Raw genomic sequence first — 17,284 nt, forward strand, 5'->3', positions numbered from 1 at the left:
AAATCTGGCTGATATGCTCTCCTTGGAGGGGGCTGTCTCCTCTCGTTCAGAGGCCAGCAACTCAGCTCTTTCCAGGAGAGCTCAGGACTCAAACCCGCCGGGACTGGCTAGGTTGGCCAGGCTGGCCCAGGAGGGTTCCCCCCCTCAGCTGGGCCTCATCACCTTAGTGCTAGATTATCATCTCCTCTGGTTCTAGACTCTGTGACCTTCACAGGCAAAAGGACCAGTAAGAATAAATGTTCAAGCCCAATCAAACTGTATATCTCAGTGGAGACAGGACAGGATTTATTAGCCTCTGAGTCTAATTTAGTGGGCTGAACAGATATTTAAAAAAATCAAGGTCACATCAATTTTACAATAAAAAATGGGTAAAATTATGACCAAACATGACAGTCGTCTGCTAGCTCGTTGTTTGGGCTGCGATTTCATATGGGAACAACAGCAGTGATAACAACAATGCATCTTCAGCTGTAATTTAGAGGTAAAGGGAAAAAAAGATATAAGCACTGGCTGTTACCAAGTTTTCAGGAAAAAAAACACCTAAGGGCTAACTCAGCCTTTTGCCAGGACCCCGAGGATCTTGAGGAAGGCTGGGCTGGACTGTGGAGGCACCGAGTAGGTCCCCCTCAGACGTGGACCCCCACATGAAGACCCAACTTACTGAGCAGAGCAGGTGACAATGAGTAATGATGAAGGCAAACCCAACACCCGCCACGTGACTACCACCCAGCAGTGGCGGCCCATCCAGGCCGCCGCCATATTTGCCTGGAATAGCTCCACGTGGCCCCCTCCCCGCAACACTAGTCCTCTGGCTTTTATGCTTCTCCTCCCTACAATTCACTCTCCCAACAGTGGCCCAAATAAGCTTTAAAAAATTGTTCATCAGTTCATGTTTATACCTTCAATACTTTTAATAAGCTCTTTAATACCCTTCCATTCCAATCTAAATAAAATCTAGCCTCCTGATTATAACCTACAAAACTCAGTGCGATCTGGTCCTACTTCCTTCTCCATTTTTGCACATGCCATGTCCCCCTCCTCACCGTGTCTCAGTTACACTGGGCTTCCGTCAGCAGCTAGAAAACACCTGGGTCTGTTTTGTATCATGGCCTTTGCACTTGCAGGATTCCCTGCCTGGATCTTGCAAAGCTGGCTAGTGTCATTTTGTGACAGGACCTTCCATTTTTTATCTCTTTCACAGCAACTAAGGTATTCTGTAATTCTTTCCTTTGTTTACTTACTACCTGGATCCCTCCACTAAAATGGAAGCTTCTGAAGACAGGAATTATGTCCATATTATTCAGCCCTCTGTCCCTAGTGTCTGGGACAGAGACTGGAACATAATAGGCTTCCAAAACACATTTGCTGAATGAGTGAATAAGCGATCAGAAGGCATGGATTCATGGATTTATACAAAAGGTATAAGGGTATAAAAGTATAAGAGGGTGATGATGGGTTTATACAGAAACATCATGTAATAAGCTTTTGTAATATTCCTGAAAGCTGGCCCAGAAAGATATTAAGCCAACTTGGTAATTAACATCAGTCAAGAGCTCCACAGATTTTAGCACTATCTGAGCTGCACATGCAGCTTATTTGCTATCTGTTCATCCCTATCTTTGTTCCACACACTTCTGCTGCCCTTTGCATCTTAATCCCTAACCACCAGACTACAGAGACAGGATAACAAATGGAGAGAGAAAATGGAGGGAGAGAGAAATGATTTTGAAATTACAAAAAAATCTATTGGTAAGGTAAATGGCAATGTTAGTCATTAAAATATAAATAATTAAAAAAAATCAAACCACTTGGTTGGCAAAGAGGTGTGAGACTCAGCTTAAACTCAAGTGATTTATTGGAGGTAGAGCTGTGCTACCAGTATGAGGCAGCAAAGAAGTCCAGATAAAATTTTTATCATTTGGCAGGCAACACATTGTTCGAACTCATCTTTCCCGATGTACCACATTTTGGAGCTTGATTATAATATGCTGTAAATAAAGATTACTCACCATGTCTGCCAGCTGGGGAAGAAGAACAAAGGAGGTTGGGTTATTATTTGGTAGGGGAACAGTGTTCTGTATTGTGTAAGAAATCATGGCAGCCAAGGCTCCGCCTTGTGAGCTTTTTGTAGATGACTCAAAAACCAAGGCAACAAATAGCGTTTGGAGAAATGCAGACAGATCCAACATGTTGGTAAAAGCACAGGTCCTTCTGTAGGGAACGGGATGGGAGAAATAGGAGGGCCATAAATCAGTGGCGTGCAGCCAGCTGTCAGAGGGAAAGGATTTCTGCCTGGGAGGGAACATTATGTTGCAGAGAGGTGCACTGAATTTGGAAAGTTAAAAGGTCCTAACCACTCTTTACTCTAGATTTTCCCCATGTAGATATCTATAGCTATCAATTACATATATGTATACCTATATGTTTACATATATGTAACGTGTGTGTATATATATGTATATATAAACATCAGAGACGGATTTACTCTTAAGTAAATGAAGCTTAAACTTTAGGACCGTCCTGTCCAATATGAAAACCACTAGCCCCATGTGACTATTTACATTTGAATCAATTAAAATTAAATGAGGGACTTCCCTGGTGGTCCAGTGGTTAAGAATCTGTCTTGCAATTCAAACCGGGGATGCCGGTTCGATCCCTGGTTGGGGAACTAAGATCCCATATGCTGCGGGCAACTAAGCTTGCGCGCCACAACTACTGAGCCTGTGAGCCACAACTAGAGAGCTTGTGTGCTGCAACTACAGAGCCCACATGCTCTGGAGCCTGTGAGCCACAACTAGAGAGAAGCCCGTGCACTGCAACGAGAGATCCTGCATCCTGCAACTAAGACACGATGCATCCAAAAAAAAAAAAAATGAAAAAAAAATGAAATAAATTCAGCTTCTCAGTTACTCTAACCATCTATCAAGACTCAAAGTCCCATGTGGCTAGTGGCTACATATTGAACAGTGCAGTGGATACTTCCATCATTGCAGAAAGTTCTGGACAGCACTGCTCTCGACCTCTCACCCACGGGGCCCCTTGCAAAGCCTTGAGAAGGGCCCTAGCCACGTGTTCACATGATCATGTGATTTTATAATAGAAGTCAGGGGTTGTGATTTCCTTTCTTGTCCTAAAGAACACTTTTGAAGTAGTTTTGTACCTACTTTTGGATTTATAATTTTGTATTGAACCCCTCAAATTTTAAAAGATCAGGCCTCATCATACTTGGATTTATCCTTGAGTCATCGTAGTTCACATGGCTCCCATGTCAGAAAGCCCACTCTGCTAATCCAGCCCCAGAGCAAACAGTCTTCACGACCCAATGCATAGATTTTGATTCCCACATACAGATGGCTCCATTCTGCTACAAAAAGGCAGAGTTAAGATCAGCACTGCATTCAAAGCTTTGAAAAGTCTTTGTCTTTGAGACTGATGCTCTCTACAGAAATGGGCTCTAATTTGTCTATCTTCTCCCTTCAAATACACTTTCATTTTAGAAAATTGAGAGATTTCCAAAAAGCCTGGAGGGAACTGTGACATTCTTTTGAGTCCTAGTGTTTATCTGGGAAGTTGTTACGCATTTGTAGATGAACATTAAATAGCCGACTCTCTCCTCATCTTGTCCATGGCGTTCTTTTGATGCTGCTAACACGTATTTTGATAGAAGATGCTGCTATAAGGGTCTCAAAGAAAATTCAAAAGAGCATTTGCCAAATCAAAATGCCTTTTTGCTTTTAAAATTTTGAGAGTAAAGAAAATACAGGCAGAATGAGTAATTTTAAAAGCAAATGAGTCTAACTCAAGGTAGTCAAGCACACCTTCTCAGGGAAGGAGTAACAAATGATAAACAGAAGTCAGGGCTCCCACCCACCAGGACACCCCCTTGGCATGGCTGGCTCTTTTACACCAGCTGAATTCAACACTTAGTTATTGTCAGGGGTTAATCATTTTAAAAAGTTTAATGTGACTCTCCACTGATTGATTTCACCATCAAGGGAGTTCTGACCTTGTGTCTCCATTTTCCCCTAATTTAAAGCACCAGATATAGCCTGACAGTGCTTGGAAGCATCTCAATAGACATGCTGGCAGCCAGAGAGGGAGTCAATAGTCACCAGGGTATACTGCCTCAAAATATACACAGTGACATCTCTAATTTTAAGAAATTGGCTGGTAAATTGTCTCAGTTTTGAGTGCAGAATTTGCTGCTTTTCCTCTATGAATGCTGACACCCCGGGTGATCATTCTAAGTGGGGTACTTACGACTGTGGTCCTGCACATGCTGGATGAGCTCACATGTCTGCTCAAAAATAAAACAGAAGGAATTAACCAACGGACTTCCAGGTCCTAGAGTTGAGAAATAAATAAGTGTCACAGGGCGCTCAGGCTTCTTTGGAGTTAGCAGATACATACGGAGAAGGAAGGCAATCCTTTGGCCCCTTTCACACCCTAGGGAAACAAAAAGAGTGTGGTTTCAGGGCTTTGGACACACACATCAGGAGCCAGAATGTGCATCAACATTACTCTAAGAAAAAAATAACTTCTTAACATTTTTAGTCTAAGTTCAAGGGAGAAAAGAATTCATGTAGGATACTCATCACCTAATTAACAATAACATTCTAAGGGGAAGAAACAGTAAGCAGCAAGCGTCCAATGGCCACTTTCCCCCAGCTGCATCTCTGGATGATAAAGCTTGTCCAGAAGCTAAGGATGGAGCTGACAATGAGACACTGGCAGGGAGACTCTGGAGCAGGTTCTCAGCCTAGAACTAAATAAGCCTGAACCATCCCCTGTGCCTGCCCCTCCTTAAGGCAGAGGTACAGAGTTCCCCAATGCTTGGCCTTGGCCACTGGGCAGCCGCTGAGCAGAACCTAAATCTATTCCCACCACTGGTTGGATGACAGAAGGACCAGACTCAAACTGAACTTCTAGAAAGGTAATCCCCATTGTTCTTCCCAAAATGAATAGATATCTCTCTGGGTTGGGGATAGAAAGAACAAAGCGGAATTGGTTTGAATTTCATGTGTTCAGTCTCATATTTGGAAGAGGAAGAGTCTGGCTGCTCTCACACAGAGACAGGGCAAAATGCGACGGCGCCCCACCCAAACTCCCGAAGAAAATAAGTTCCATGTGAATGCAGCGTTGGTAACTTATTTATTAATTTCCTCTCACTTTCTTTCATTCACTGATCACTTACTGACTGTGAGAAAAGGGCAAGGATTGGCCAGATAAATAAAATTCACTGATCATTGAGAAATCTCATTCTAGATGAAATGAGAAATCTCTTTTCATTTCCTCCCTCAATTCCCCCCACCACCCAAGAAATGGCAACTGATATTTAATCGGCATTTTTTTCCCTCCTCTCTCTGAGCACATTAAAGGTGGAAAAATAGTGAAAATCATTGCCAAACTGCAAAGACTGAAAGCACACACATTTGGATAATGAAGACTTCGGGCACTGACTTTTTATTTGGAAAAGGAGCTGATGTGATTTATGGATTTTCAATTTACCTTGCGTCCAGGAGGTCCCAGCTCCCCAGGGGATCCCGGCTCTCCTGGAAGCCCAGCAGACACCTCAAAGCAGAATTTATTTACTTTAGAATTATACATACATGTTTGTGTGTTTGTGGGTGTGGGTGTTTTACATTTCAAAAGCAATACACTTTCATTTTAGAAAATTGAGACATTTCCAAGAGGCACACAGAAGGAAAAAAATCCTCAGCAACCTTTTCTCCCCCAAATAATCCTTGTTGACATTTTGGTGTCTTTTCCTCTGTTCTTTTATTTGTTTATCCTTTTGGTCTTAATCTATACATATTTTAATATATTTTTATACTTTTTCCTGTTGCCTTTTAAACTAAATATATATCTTGGGTCATTTTCATGTTACTAAATATTCTTTCACAAAAATCACCTTTCATGGCTGCCATAGTATTCTATTACATGGATATACCATGATTTATTTAATCAGTCCATTATGGTTGACATTTAAGTTTGCTGTTGTTGTAATAAGCACGCCACTATAAAGTCATATGTGCAATTCTGATTATTTCCTTAGGGAACATTGTTAGAACTAGAATTGCTGGGTCAAGGGAGAAATTTTTATCTAAATAAATTTTTATCTCAACTTATCTAAATTTAGTAGGTGACAAAACTGAAAAGACAAACACATGAACAAAACCCCAGAAAAATAAAAATTTAAATATAAAAACCTTTGAAGTAACTACAACAAAAAAATATTTAGCAGTTGGCTGGAAATATTTGTAGTAAAATGGGGACTAACAGCAGTAAATAAAAACAACATTTGTTGACTACTTTATTCATGTGCATTCAACAGTATAATTTATCATAAAGAAAGCTAGAATTTAGTTTAAGAATTAGGAAAATATTCCTTTTTTCATTCACAATGTCATGTTTTTTATAAGAATAAAAAACAAAGTTGTCTAAAATCAACTTAATTTGTAAAAGCATTGCCTATGGAACAGCAAATAATTATTGATGTCCTTTAGGTCTTCCAATGACATTTATAGCATGCTGGGTTGAGTAAAAAAAACAAAACAAAACAACAACCTTAATGATCATATTTTATTTAGAAGATATAGATTAACCTCCAGGGCAAAAAAAGGCAGATTGAACATTGGCATTTACTTTTGCTCCCTCCAGTGTCTTACTAAAATAATAGTAAGCAGATGTTTTTAAAAGGCAAAAATATGACAAGCATGGGGAGAATGGGAAAGGAGACAACAGCCATCAGACGTCGGAGGCTGGAAAGCAGAAGTACCAGTGTTAAATGACTTAGAGCTGAAAAAGCTGAAGCCTAGGCCAGCAGCAGGGAAAGCCAAGAATCTGTGTGTTTTATAACACACTCTCAGAAGGTACCTCCAGAAGTGGAGCTAAAGGAGAGAGGCTTCATAAGGCAGATTGGTTGAAGATCATTTTAAGAATCCCCAAGCCTCCTTCCCATTCTCTACCATTGGGTGAATGTCCCTTCTTCCTCCTCAGTGACAGAGGTAAAACCGAGGTGTCTGCACTAGGAAACCCCAGGCAGAGCTGAGGGCCAGTGGTACCATCCAGAAAATAGGGTGATCAAATGAAGGTGTGGAATAGATGTGAGACCCCCTAGAAAGCTGGGGTTCCCAGAAAGCTGGCAGCCGGAACTTCACCCTCAGGCAGGAGATTGAAAGAATCTTCTCAGGGGAATCTGACTAGATTTGAGAAGAACAGACCCAAAGATGCTGATATCAGACGTTTGCTAAGTAACAACTCAGATCACTCTTCAGTGACACTTGTAGTTGACGAGCCCCACCATCTCCTCGGGGTCTCCAATCAGAATTTTTGTCCTCAACTCTTCAAAAGAGAGAGTTAGCCCACTCCTCGGAAACATGAGAAATAGAGAGCAGGACAGAAAGAAAACACACGGCAGGGAACAGACTATGTTGGGCAAAGAAGACTCCAAAAATACTAATTTATATCCTCAGGGAGATAAGATGTTTCAACCATAAAACAAGAGCAGGATAGTATAAAAAAGGAATATTCTGACAGCAAAAAAATGAGTGCTTGAAAATTAAACTATGAAAGAAGCATTGTAAGATAAAGTCAAAGAAATCTCCGAGAAAGTAGAGCAAAAAGACAACTTTCAGAGAAATAGGAGCTAAGTGACAGAGGGATTGCCAGGTTTTCCTAACAAACCTTGTGAAATTAGTTGACTCTCTAAACCAGTGATCCTTAACTGGGGTGGGTGGGGAATTTTGTGTCCCTCAACCCCGACTCCTGTGGGGACATTTGGTAATGTCTGGAGACATTTTTTGGCTGTCATAATGGTGGGGGACAGGTGGATGATGCTGACTCTAATGGGTAGAGGCCAGGGATGCTGCTAAACATCCTGCAATGCACGGAGCAGCCCCACAGCAATTATCCAGCACAAAATGTCAGCAGTGCTGTGGCTGAGGAACCCTGCCTTGAAGTATGTGCATGTGTGTCAAGTTGATAAAAAGTATAAATACATACAAACATACCTCTATATCCAAAAGAAGATAGGTTAAAAATCATGGCAAATTTTTTAAAAAATGCTTCAGTTGGGGGAAAAAGGTGAAGATTTAGAAAACTGAAACTAGGAATGTAATCATTCCAAGAGAACTAAAGAGACACTCAAAGCTTTATCACTAAAACCTTCCAAAGGGAACTTCCGATCTTTCAAAGGGAAAACCTGGAAGTTTTCAAGTGTCTAAACTTTAAATTCAAAAATACTCACAGAGATGTAGAGAAAGCAGCATGGCAGGTGAAATAAGCAAGTTCAAAAACAGTGATGAAGGGCTTCCCTGGTGGTGCAGTGGTTAAGAATCCATCTGCCAATGCAGGGGACACGGGTTCAAGCCCTGGTCTGGGATGATCCCACATGCCGTGGAGCAACTAAGCCTGTGTGCCACAACTACTGAGCCTGCGCTCTAGAGCCCGCGAGCCAAAACTACTGGGCCCGCGTGCCTAGAGCCCATGCTCCGTAACAAGAGAAGCCACTGCAATGAGAAGCACGTGCACCGCAACGAAGAGTAGCCCCCACTCGCCGCAACTAGAGAAAGCCCCCGCGCGCAGCAACAAAGACCCAACGCAACCAAAAATAAATAAAAATAAAAAGTAAATTTATATATAAAAAAAAACAGTGATGAATTGTCCAATGTGGGAAAAAAATTCAAGTAACCAAAGGCCAAGAGAAAAAGATGATATATTTATTCCCCATTAGTTTATTGCTTTTTAAAAATGATTAACATGCCATTGGGCAGCAAGGGAACCTAAGAAACTGCTGACCATGTTTGCATGCCTCCAATGTTCAAGGGTAAACTACCTCATTAAAAAGTAGAGGGAAAAGATCCAGAGATCTGGATTAATTTGAAAGTCTTTTCAAATTATCTTTCTTTTATCGGTCTTCTTCTTCTTCTTCTTCTTTTTTTTTTTGAGAACAAAAATGTTAAAGGATAGTCATCCAAAAACATGTATGAAGAAAAGAATTATAGCCAGGAAACAGTCCTCTTGGGAAAAGCAGGATGGAGGGAAAGAAGTTTCTTCATTTTGTACCCCTAAAACCCACATAAATAATCTCGTCACATAAAGTTTTTGTTATACTTTTCAGGAAAAAAACAAATCAGAGTAAAACTAACTATGGTGACAAAACTGAAAAACCACCTCAAGTAATAGTTTTATCAGACTTTGTGTTTTTCTTGTCCAGCAATTGACATGGTATCAAGATCAGTTTACCTGATCAGTGCTGTTCTGAAGAAAAGAGATAAAGATGGTCTCAGGAGATAATTGTCATAAGATTTTGTCTTTTATAAAGCCACCATCTCAGTTTTGCAGCTTATGATATATAAAGAGTCAGCAAAGGCAAAATCCATTCTTAGCACACGAGAACCCAAGGCAAGCTCAGGATGCTGTTGCTTCTGAGGGTGCCGGAGATGGGTGTTTTTTCTGAGTGGGCCAAAGCATTAGGCAATGTCTAGGTCCTCCAGGGAATAAAAAGGACACATTCATTACAGTACATTATTTTACATAATAAATGGAAACTTTCTCCTAGCGCTCAAGAGATACTTTCTTGAGCTAAACTGGGAGAGGACCACCTTGTTAAAGTAGTTTAATGAGACCTTAACAGGGGAGACAAGATGCCAGTGGGCATTAAGTTACACGGGATCTGCTGGGGGGGATGGGATTAAACAGGCCATATTTTGTGGTGCAAAAACAGTTTTGACCACAAGGATTCCTTAAGAAACAACACACAACTTATTTCCAGTGTTAAGAATGGTACCTTGTCAGCCAGATCAGGTGAACTTGGTCACTACGAGCCTTATTGCTGGCAATGAAGGATGAGTAAAATATCCATTTCCCTTCCCCAAGTTTGCCTTAACAAAAACCACACGTTTTACAAGTCTTTGGCACCAAATGACTACCCAAATGACTGTAAAAGCATGAAAAAGGACTTCACTGGTGGCGCAGTGGTTAAGAGTCTGCCTGCCAATGCAGGGCACGCGGGTTCAAGCCCTGGTCCGGGAAGATCCCACATGCCACGGAGCAACTAAGTCCGTGCGCTACAACTACTGAGCCTGCGCTCTAGAGCCCACGTGCCACAACTACTGATCCCACGTGCCACAACTACTGAAGCCTGCACGCCTAGAGCCCGTGCTCTGCAACAAGAGAAGCCACCACAGTGAGAAGCCCGAGAACCGCAACGAAGAGTAGCCCCCACTCGCCGCAACTAGAGAAAGCCCGTGCACAACAATGAAGACCCAATGCAGCCAAAAATAATAAAATAAATAAATAAATAAATAAAAAAGGACTTCCCAAAGTAGCTGAGGTTGTAATAAGGCTTTGCAGCCTGAGAAACTTACCGTCTTGCCTCTAGTGCCCTTGGGTCCAGTTTCTCCTGGACCACCAGGGTCCCCAACCTCACCCTAAATAAGTTCAGAGAAATAAAATAAAATGGTTAGTAAAATCAAAGGGATAGATCTCATTGTATTTTTATACTGATTCCAACATGAAAACATTTTTCACATATATTTTTATTTTTAATAGTCTTCTTTGAAGTGTCTTCCCCCCAATAATCCCTCATTTTAAAATTCTCAGCACAGTACACTGGAGCCTCACTGTTTTATTTCTCTGTCTCTCCAGCCAGAACACAGCCTCCTTGGAGATATGAACTGTGCTTTTCATTTTGTCCCCTGATCCAGTCACAGGACTTAGCATTTACTGAGCTCAGTCAATCTTTCCAGCAGAAGTGAAAGCCTTAAGGTAGAGGACAGCATCATTAACTTATTATCTGAAGGTGCCTTATAAACACGATGGGAGAATTGAGGCAGGTGAGATCAGGTAATTATGGTTTTCCTTAGCAAAGAGGAAAATACATATGGTAGAGGGGAAGGAGTACATGTGAGGAGAAAAATAAGGATGATTTCTTCCTTTACTTATGAATTAAAAACTAGAAATGAAATATTATTTTTAAAAGTCTGCTTCCTGCTTCTCCCCTTCCCCCATAAAGTTTTCTTTTTATTCATTTATAATTAACTATCCTTCTATTATCCTATAATACATTTCATAAGCCCAGGAGTATCTCTGATTGATCCCTAGTTAGAATGAAGTACATGGTACCTTAGGTCCAATTTCTCCAGGGAATCCTTCTTGCCCCTATAATTGACAGTGGAGAAAATTAACATATGCACATATCACCAGGGTAGGCTTATATTGACTTTAATTTTGCCTCCTGCCTTATTTAGTTTAAGTGCCTCTGAACCAAGGAAGGGCCAGAACAATTGAAAATGAAACTGTATGGCACGATTTGAGAAACTAACTCCAATTTCTAAATTATTTACTGGTCTCACCAAAATATCATGACAACCTAAGACAAATGGGTAAATGCACACATCTGAGGAATTACACATCAGCTCTCCTTCAAATGTAGACATTCGACAGGATAGCTGGCCATCTGTCCGTGTGTTTCTGAAACAGTCTTCTTAAATGGATTTCAATTTCGGGGAAGAAATTGGGAAAGCCTGCCGTCTAAATTTGATCATTTGTTTTCTGGTCCTCTGTTTACCTTCTTTGGCCATAGACTATAGTTGAAGAGGTATGATAACCCTCATTTGATGAGAACATATTTTATTCAAGATAAAGTTTATTTTCTGATCATTAAAAGTAAGATCTCCTCAAATATATTTAAAATATAAAAGGATAGAAAGAAGAAAAATCACCCAAATCTCACTTCTCAGAACTGTTACTATAAATATTTTGTCATATTTTCTTTAATCTTTCTAAATGCATTTCTAAAATACATTTTAGCACAATTGGGATAAATGTTTTTTCTTATTGCATTCTGATTTTTACTTGACACTGTCACAGAAGTTCTATACAATTATGTATAAACATTTACATTCATTTTAAAGAGTGGCTAATATTTCAATGCTATAAGCTACTTAATAGTCTCATTTTTAACAAATATTAAGGTTGTTTTCAATTATTCTCTATTCTAATGAAAATTTCACTGGAAATCCTTCATTCATTAGGGTTTTTTTTTTTAAAGAAATTTTAGCTGTTTGGGGTTTGTTTATTCTCTCAGACAGCCTCTTGCATCATTCCCATTGGGATTTCATTTAGAATTACATTGATCCTTTATAATGTTTTAGACTTTCCAACAAGAACTTGGTATGTCTCCATTTATTGAAATTTTATATCTCAATAATTTTGGTCTTAGGTCTTGAATATTTTTGTAGAAAGGATGTTCTTAACTATATTATGTTTTTGTGGATGTTATTATGATTTCTAAGTGGTTATTGTTGGTATATAGAAATCACTGCTTTTGATAAATTTATCTTACTTCCAGATACTTAAATATTCAGTGACAATATAAAGTTATAATTCTGATATAAAGTTACAAGGTTTAATTTTGAAGTTACTGCTTGGCCCAATGCATTTGGAAAGGCCCTGTAAAACTTCTCACTAATGATTAGAGTAAACATAGTCAGAGGACAAATTTTGGAATGCCTCCCTAAGGCTCTAGATTAGATATACTGTTCAGGCTGGAACCAGTCCGGCCCTGTCTGCACATCTCTGCAAAGAACAGAAAATTAATTTCAGGTTTCACTTGTTGCCTGGCCCTTAGGTTTAAGTTGTTTTGTTTTTTTCTACTATATTCCCCACAAGATATCAGCAAATAAATGATCAAAATCTATCTATAAAGGTCCAAGTCTACCTTATTCACTACTTTCTTTTTTCTCTTAAATGTGGCCATAAAGAGCAACAAAAAATAAATGGAAAATGACCAGCTTTCAGTCGATGTGTCTTACCTTTGCTCCTTTACTTCCAACATTACCATAACCTAGGTTGCCATCATCACCCTGTAAACAAAGCAATTATTTACAAACATCCCCTACTGCAGACAGAGGCAGCCTTATTCACAAGAGAACTAGACAGCCAGTTTTTTGGTTTGATTAGGAAAAATTAGGCAGCAGGATTCTCCCTCTGGGGCAGGCCACTGACATAGTGGCACTAAAGGAAACTCTCAATAACAGGCACAGACAATGCACTGTCCCTTAATCTCACTTGTCTCATCTGTAAAGACGAATAATAATTGTACCTGCTCATCATGTTAGGAGGATTAAATGAGAAAATTTCAGGTGTATAATAATCTTAATAAAAGAAGGTAGGAGTGTTATCTCTCCTGGATAACATTTGTATTTTAATACCTTAGCTCTAAACCATTTTCAGTTTTCTGTATAAAAGTAAGATCTCCTAAATGTCTGGGCACTGGCTACTGTTGGATCCTTATAGAGGTCTTAGTGAGAAGCCCCGAGCACTGGGGGAAAGGTGGGCTCAGTTTCCCATGAACAGGTTTGGATGAGAGGAAAGAATGCAAGAAAGGTTATGGGGTTGTTAAACACAAGTTTTGTCCATTTTATCATTTGGCTTCAAGAGCATCCCAGCCAGGATGCTTGGTACCTGGGAAGTTGCTACCTTGGAAAAGCTGGTCAAGATGAGGATGAAATCTCAATCACTAGAAAGCTCTACAGCTAGATTGGGATGTTATCTTCAACATGCTCTTCAGAGAACCACACCTGATATCTATTGAACTAAAAGGATTCCAAGAGCCAGATCAAAAGTAGGAATAAAAAGCAAACCGGCAAGCCTCGAGGACCCCGAAGGCCAATGGCTCCCTTTTCTCCCACATCGCCAGGTTCTCCCTGTCAAACAGAACAATGAAATGTGTCCTTATTAGGTTGTTTTTATAAAGGAAATTAGAAATGATGGCACTAAGACAAAAATTTTCAACTGCATCCATGTGTATCACAGTGACAATGAGTTTGTGGCCAGGACTGTGTCTGTAAGCAATACAAGAGGAACTGCTGTTGTTGGTGAGTGAAGTCTACTCCATTGATAAATGAAGCCCCAGCAAGTCTGATGTATTGTTTAGTGCAAGTTGCCATCTTAGCAGCTCAGTGCTATGAGCCGCACCCTTGGAAATGTCTTACCATAAGTCAAAGAGAAGGCTCTGTACTGTCTTAAAAAATTAACAAAACAGTTTTCCATGATGATCTATGCAAATCTTCTGGCTGCTGCAGAAACAAGAGGCCTATTAATCTACTTTTAATCAAGATAGCCAAGGTAGCACGACATCCCTGGCAATAGTTACTGACTTCTGACTAATAGAACACCTACTGTGAATTATAAATCAATCTCAGTATTCCAGTGAGGAAATCCAGCTGCTTGGGAAAGTTAACATAGGTTTACAAAAGAAGGTTAACTCCTCTTCTTAAAAAAAAAAAAGCTTTTAAAGTTTAGATTTTAAATGTACAAAATGTTGTGAAGACAGTACAGAGAGTTCCTATACATTCCACATTTAGCAGCCTCTATTGTTAATATCACATTAGTTACATTAGTAGAAGCATTTGTCACAGCAAATACATGGATATTAACTCATTAACTAAAGCCCATACTTTATTCAGATTTCCTTAGCTTTTACCACTTAATCTCCCTTTCCTATTCCAGGACCCCATGTCTCTGTAGGCTCCTCTAGATGGGGACAGTTGATCTGGTTTTCTGGTTTCTGATGACCTTGACAGTTTTGAGAAGCATTGATCGGATATTTTGTAGACTGTCCCTCAGTTGGGGAACATTTGCCTGATGTTTGCCTCAGTTTGCCTGATGTTGTGCTCATGATTATGCTGTGTTTTATGAGTTTGGGGAGAAAAGACCACGGAGGTGAATTGCCCTTTTTATCACATTGTATCAAGATTATATCCCATCAACATGGCTGGCACTATTGATGGTAACCTTGACCATCTGGTTGAGGGAGGCTTGGCTAAGTTTCTCCACTGTCTAGTTATTGCCCCTGCCCTTTCCACAAAGCTCTCTCTGGAAGAAAGAGTGTGGAAGGGTGCCCAGCCCAGGCTGAAGGAGTAGGAGTGGTTTACTCATTGTTAAGGACAGAATGACAACATAGTACATGTGAGGAGTCCAAATGAACAAATGTCCACCAGCACTGACTGACCCCGGGGGGTGCGGGGTGGGAAGAGAATAGGGTTCCATGGAAGGGAGGCAGAAGATCACCTGCCCTGAAGCCTTTCTTTCAGGACGGTGTCCCCCACAGTGTGCTCTGGGGGCCACGTGCCTCCTAATTACCTGGGGTCCACGGGCAAAAGGAAATTCCAGGACCCCATTGGTATCAGTCTCTGGTGGTGGAGCCCAAGGATATGCCTTTATAAATAAGCTTCTCAGTGGATTCTTACGCACACTGAAATTTGAGAACATCTGCTTTAAGGCAGGAAGACAAGGGAAGCCGTGAGGCTTTTCCAGGGTCAAACACTTTATTATTGGTTACAGCCAGGTGTTGAGCTCAGTATTAATTGCTGGGTTGCTTGCCTCCCTGGGAACTTGAGCTTAATGGAGTAAGGCAGGAGCAAGTGTCTTGGGCTCATCTCAGTTAATTATGAGTCTAGAAGACTTGGTCCACCTTGGGGCTGCCCAGAGGGTTTGGGTTTGCTTTGAGGGCACTTACCCCCCAAATTCTTGCCACTCCCATTCAAAAGTCCCTCTTATTAATAATGATATTCTTTGGCACAACTACCCTGCTCCTGTCTATCTCCTTCCACACTTCTTTCTACATGCTTAGCTACATCCCCCTCTAGGGTCCCTCCATCCCTGTCTTGGTCCCTTCCAACACACCCCATGGAGTGCCTTCATTTCACATGCAAAACTTCACTATACACCCATGATGTCTGAACACACACATCCTCACTGTAAGATAAACTGTGTTCTTACCAGTGACATCACTTCCCCTGCAGCCCTCTCCAGGCAAGAAGGCAGCAATGTATCTGTTCCAAACTTTCCTTTCCAGACCATTATTGCTCCACCACATGCTCTAGTAATCCCTTCCTTTTGGAGCTGATTATCCTTGTCATCCATGGATCGCATTTCATCCTGCAGTCAGCTGTCTTTGTAACACTAGGCTGCTGGCTCCATCATGTCCACCCTTCTTAGCAGTTCTCCATTCCAATGCTCACCCCTCTTCTTATGCCCTCAAGAAATTTCTCCATTAATTATCTACACTTTCTCACATCTTCAACTTCCTCCTTTCTCTCTGTTTTTCTTTTCTCTGTTTATAAAAGTAGACTATAGCCTCTTCTATCATTGAAAACAAATAAATAGCCTGCTCCAATCTGTTCTCATGAACACATTGTTCAGTCCTCTGCAACCAGTCAATTGCTACGTTTTGGAAGCTATTCTTCGGCTCATTTAACCATCAGATGTGGTGGCTTCTCCAGTCCTCTCTTTCTTACCTGCTCGATGCCAGCTGAGACTCCTGACCTCCCTTTCTAGGACTCTCCTTCTCAGCATCCAGTGTACTTTTCTGCTTCTTTCCCATCCTCCACTTACCCTTCTTACAAATGGTCATCACCAAGAGTCCTTTTAAACTCCAAATGATTCTGAAACCTCCATCTCCGACCAGTCCTAGACCCTCTCCTCTATTCCCCAAACAAAGCATTTTTCCTCACTCTTATTCCTCACTCTGACTTTCCCACTTCTGTGATGGGGTTCCTGCTCATGCTGGAAACCCAGAGTCATCCAGCCCTCTTCTCTCTGCCTCAGTTCCCTCTTGGGAGAGCCCTACAGAGTCATCATGGGTCCCTCCTGTCCTCACCCTGTTAAGTCATCCAATCACTGCTTGTCTTGGAGACTGTGAGAGGACACCAACCTGTCTCCTAGCTTCTAATCTCTCAGCCTTCAAAATATTCCCACATTGAGTTGCCTATTTAAAACCTTCCAAAGTCTGGCTGCGCTTGTACACGCCAATCACAAATTGTAAATAACACTGTGCTGGCTACCTAGTTAAGTCAGTCACCACAGACTTTCTTGTTCTTTATGGTCCTCCAAACAGGATCATTTTTCATCCCCCAAATACCGGCTCATGGGGTTTTTCCAATCCTGTGCTTTCCTTCACATTATTTCTTCAACCTAAATTCCTCATGCCCCTTCTGCTTGCCAAATACTTCTTACCTTCCAAAGTCTACTCAAAGTCTATATCCTTGTGATGTCTCTTTTCCCAGCCCAGAAATACTTCTATTAACACTATGTTTAAACCTCCGTTTCAGTCCACTATCCCTGACTAGTGTTTTATGTCATAGATTCTTATCTTGAAAATATTCTCAATTCTGTGGGGTTGATTCTATGTCATATTTATCATTACATAACCCAGAAATTCTTTCATGAAACAAATATTTTCTAAGCACTTATGACATGCCAGGTACTGTTAGAA

General features: G+C 40.8%; 1 protein-coding gene across 1 annotated transcript in view; it reads right to left on the reverse strand.

The window, feature by feature from the left end:
* The window catches only part of COL6A6 (collagen type VI alpha 6 chain), a 111,925-nt gene that overhangs the window by 31,800 nt on the left and 62,841 nt on the right, over window positions 1-17,284 (reverse strand). The window contains exons 24-31 of the mRNA XM_007115463.3: window positions 13,650-13,712; window positions 12,819-12,869; window positions 11,128-11,163; window positions 10,371-10,433; window positions 5,509-5,571; window positions 4,411-4,446; window positions 4,261-4,297; window positions 2,010-2,021 (exon numbers count right to left, since the gene is read on the reverse strand). Coding sequence (XP_007115525.2) covers window positions 2,010-2,021; window positions 4,261-4,297; window positions 4,411-4,446; window positions 5,509-5,571; window positions 10,371-10,433; window positions 11,128-11,163; window positions 12,819-12,869; window positions 13,650-13,712 — 361 coding nt within the window. The remainder of the gene's footprint in view (window positions 1-2,009; window positions 2,022-4,260; window positions 4,298-4,410; window positions 4,447-5,508; window positions 5,572-10,370; window positions 10,434-11,127; window positions 11,164-12,818; window positions 12,870-13,649; window positions 13,713-17,284) is intronic.

The sequence above is a fragment of the Physeter macrocephalus genome, chromosome 1 (genome assembly GCF_002837175.3).
Source record: "Physeter macrocephalus isolate SW-GA chromosome 1, ASM283717v5, whole genome shotgun sequence".
Lineage (NCBI taxonomy): Eukaryota > Metazoa > Chordata > Mammalia > Artiodactyla > Physeteridae > Physeter > Physeter macrocephalus.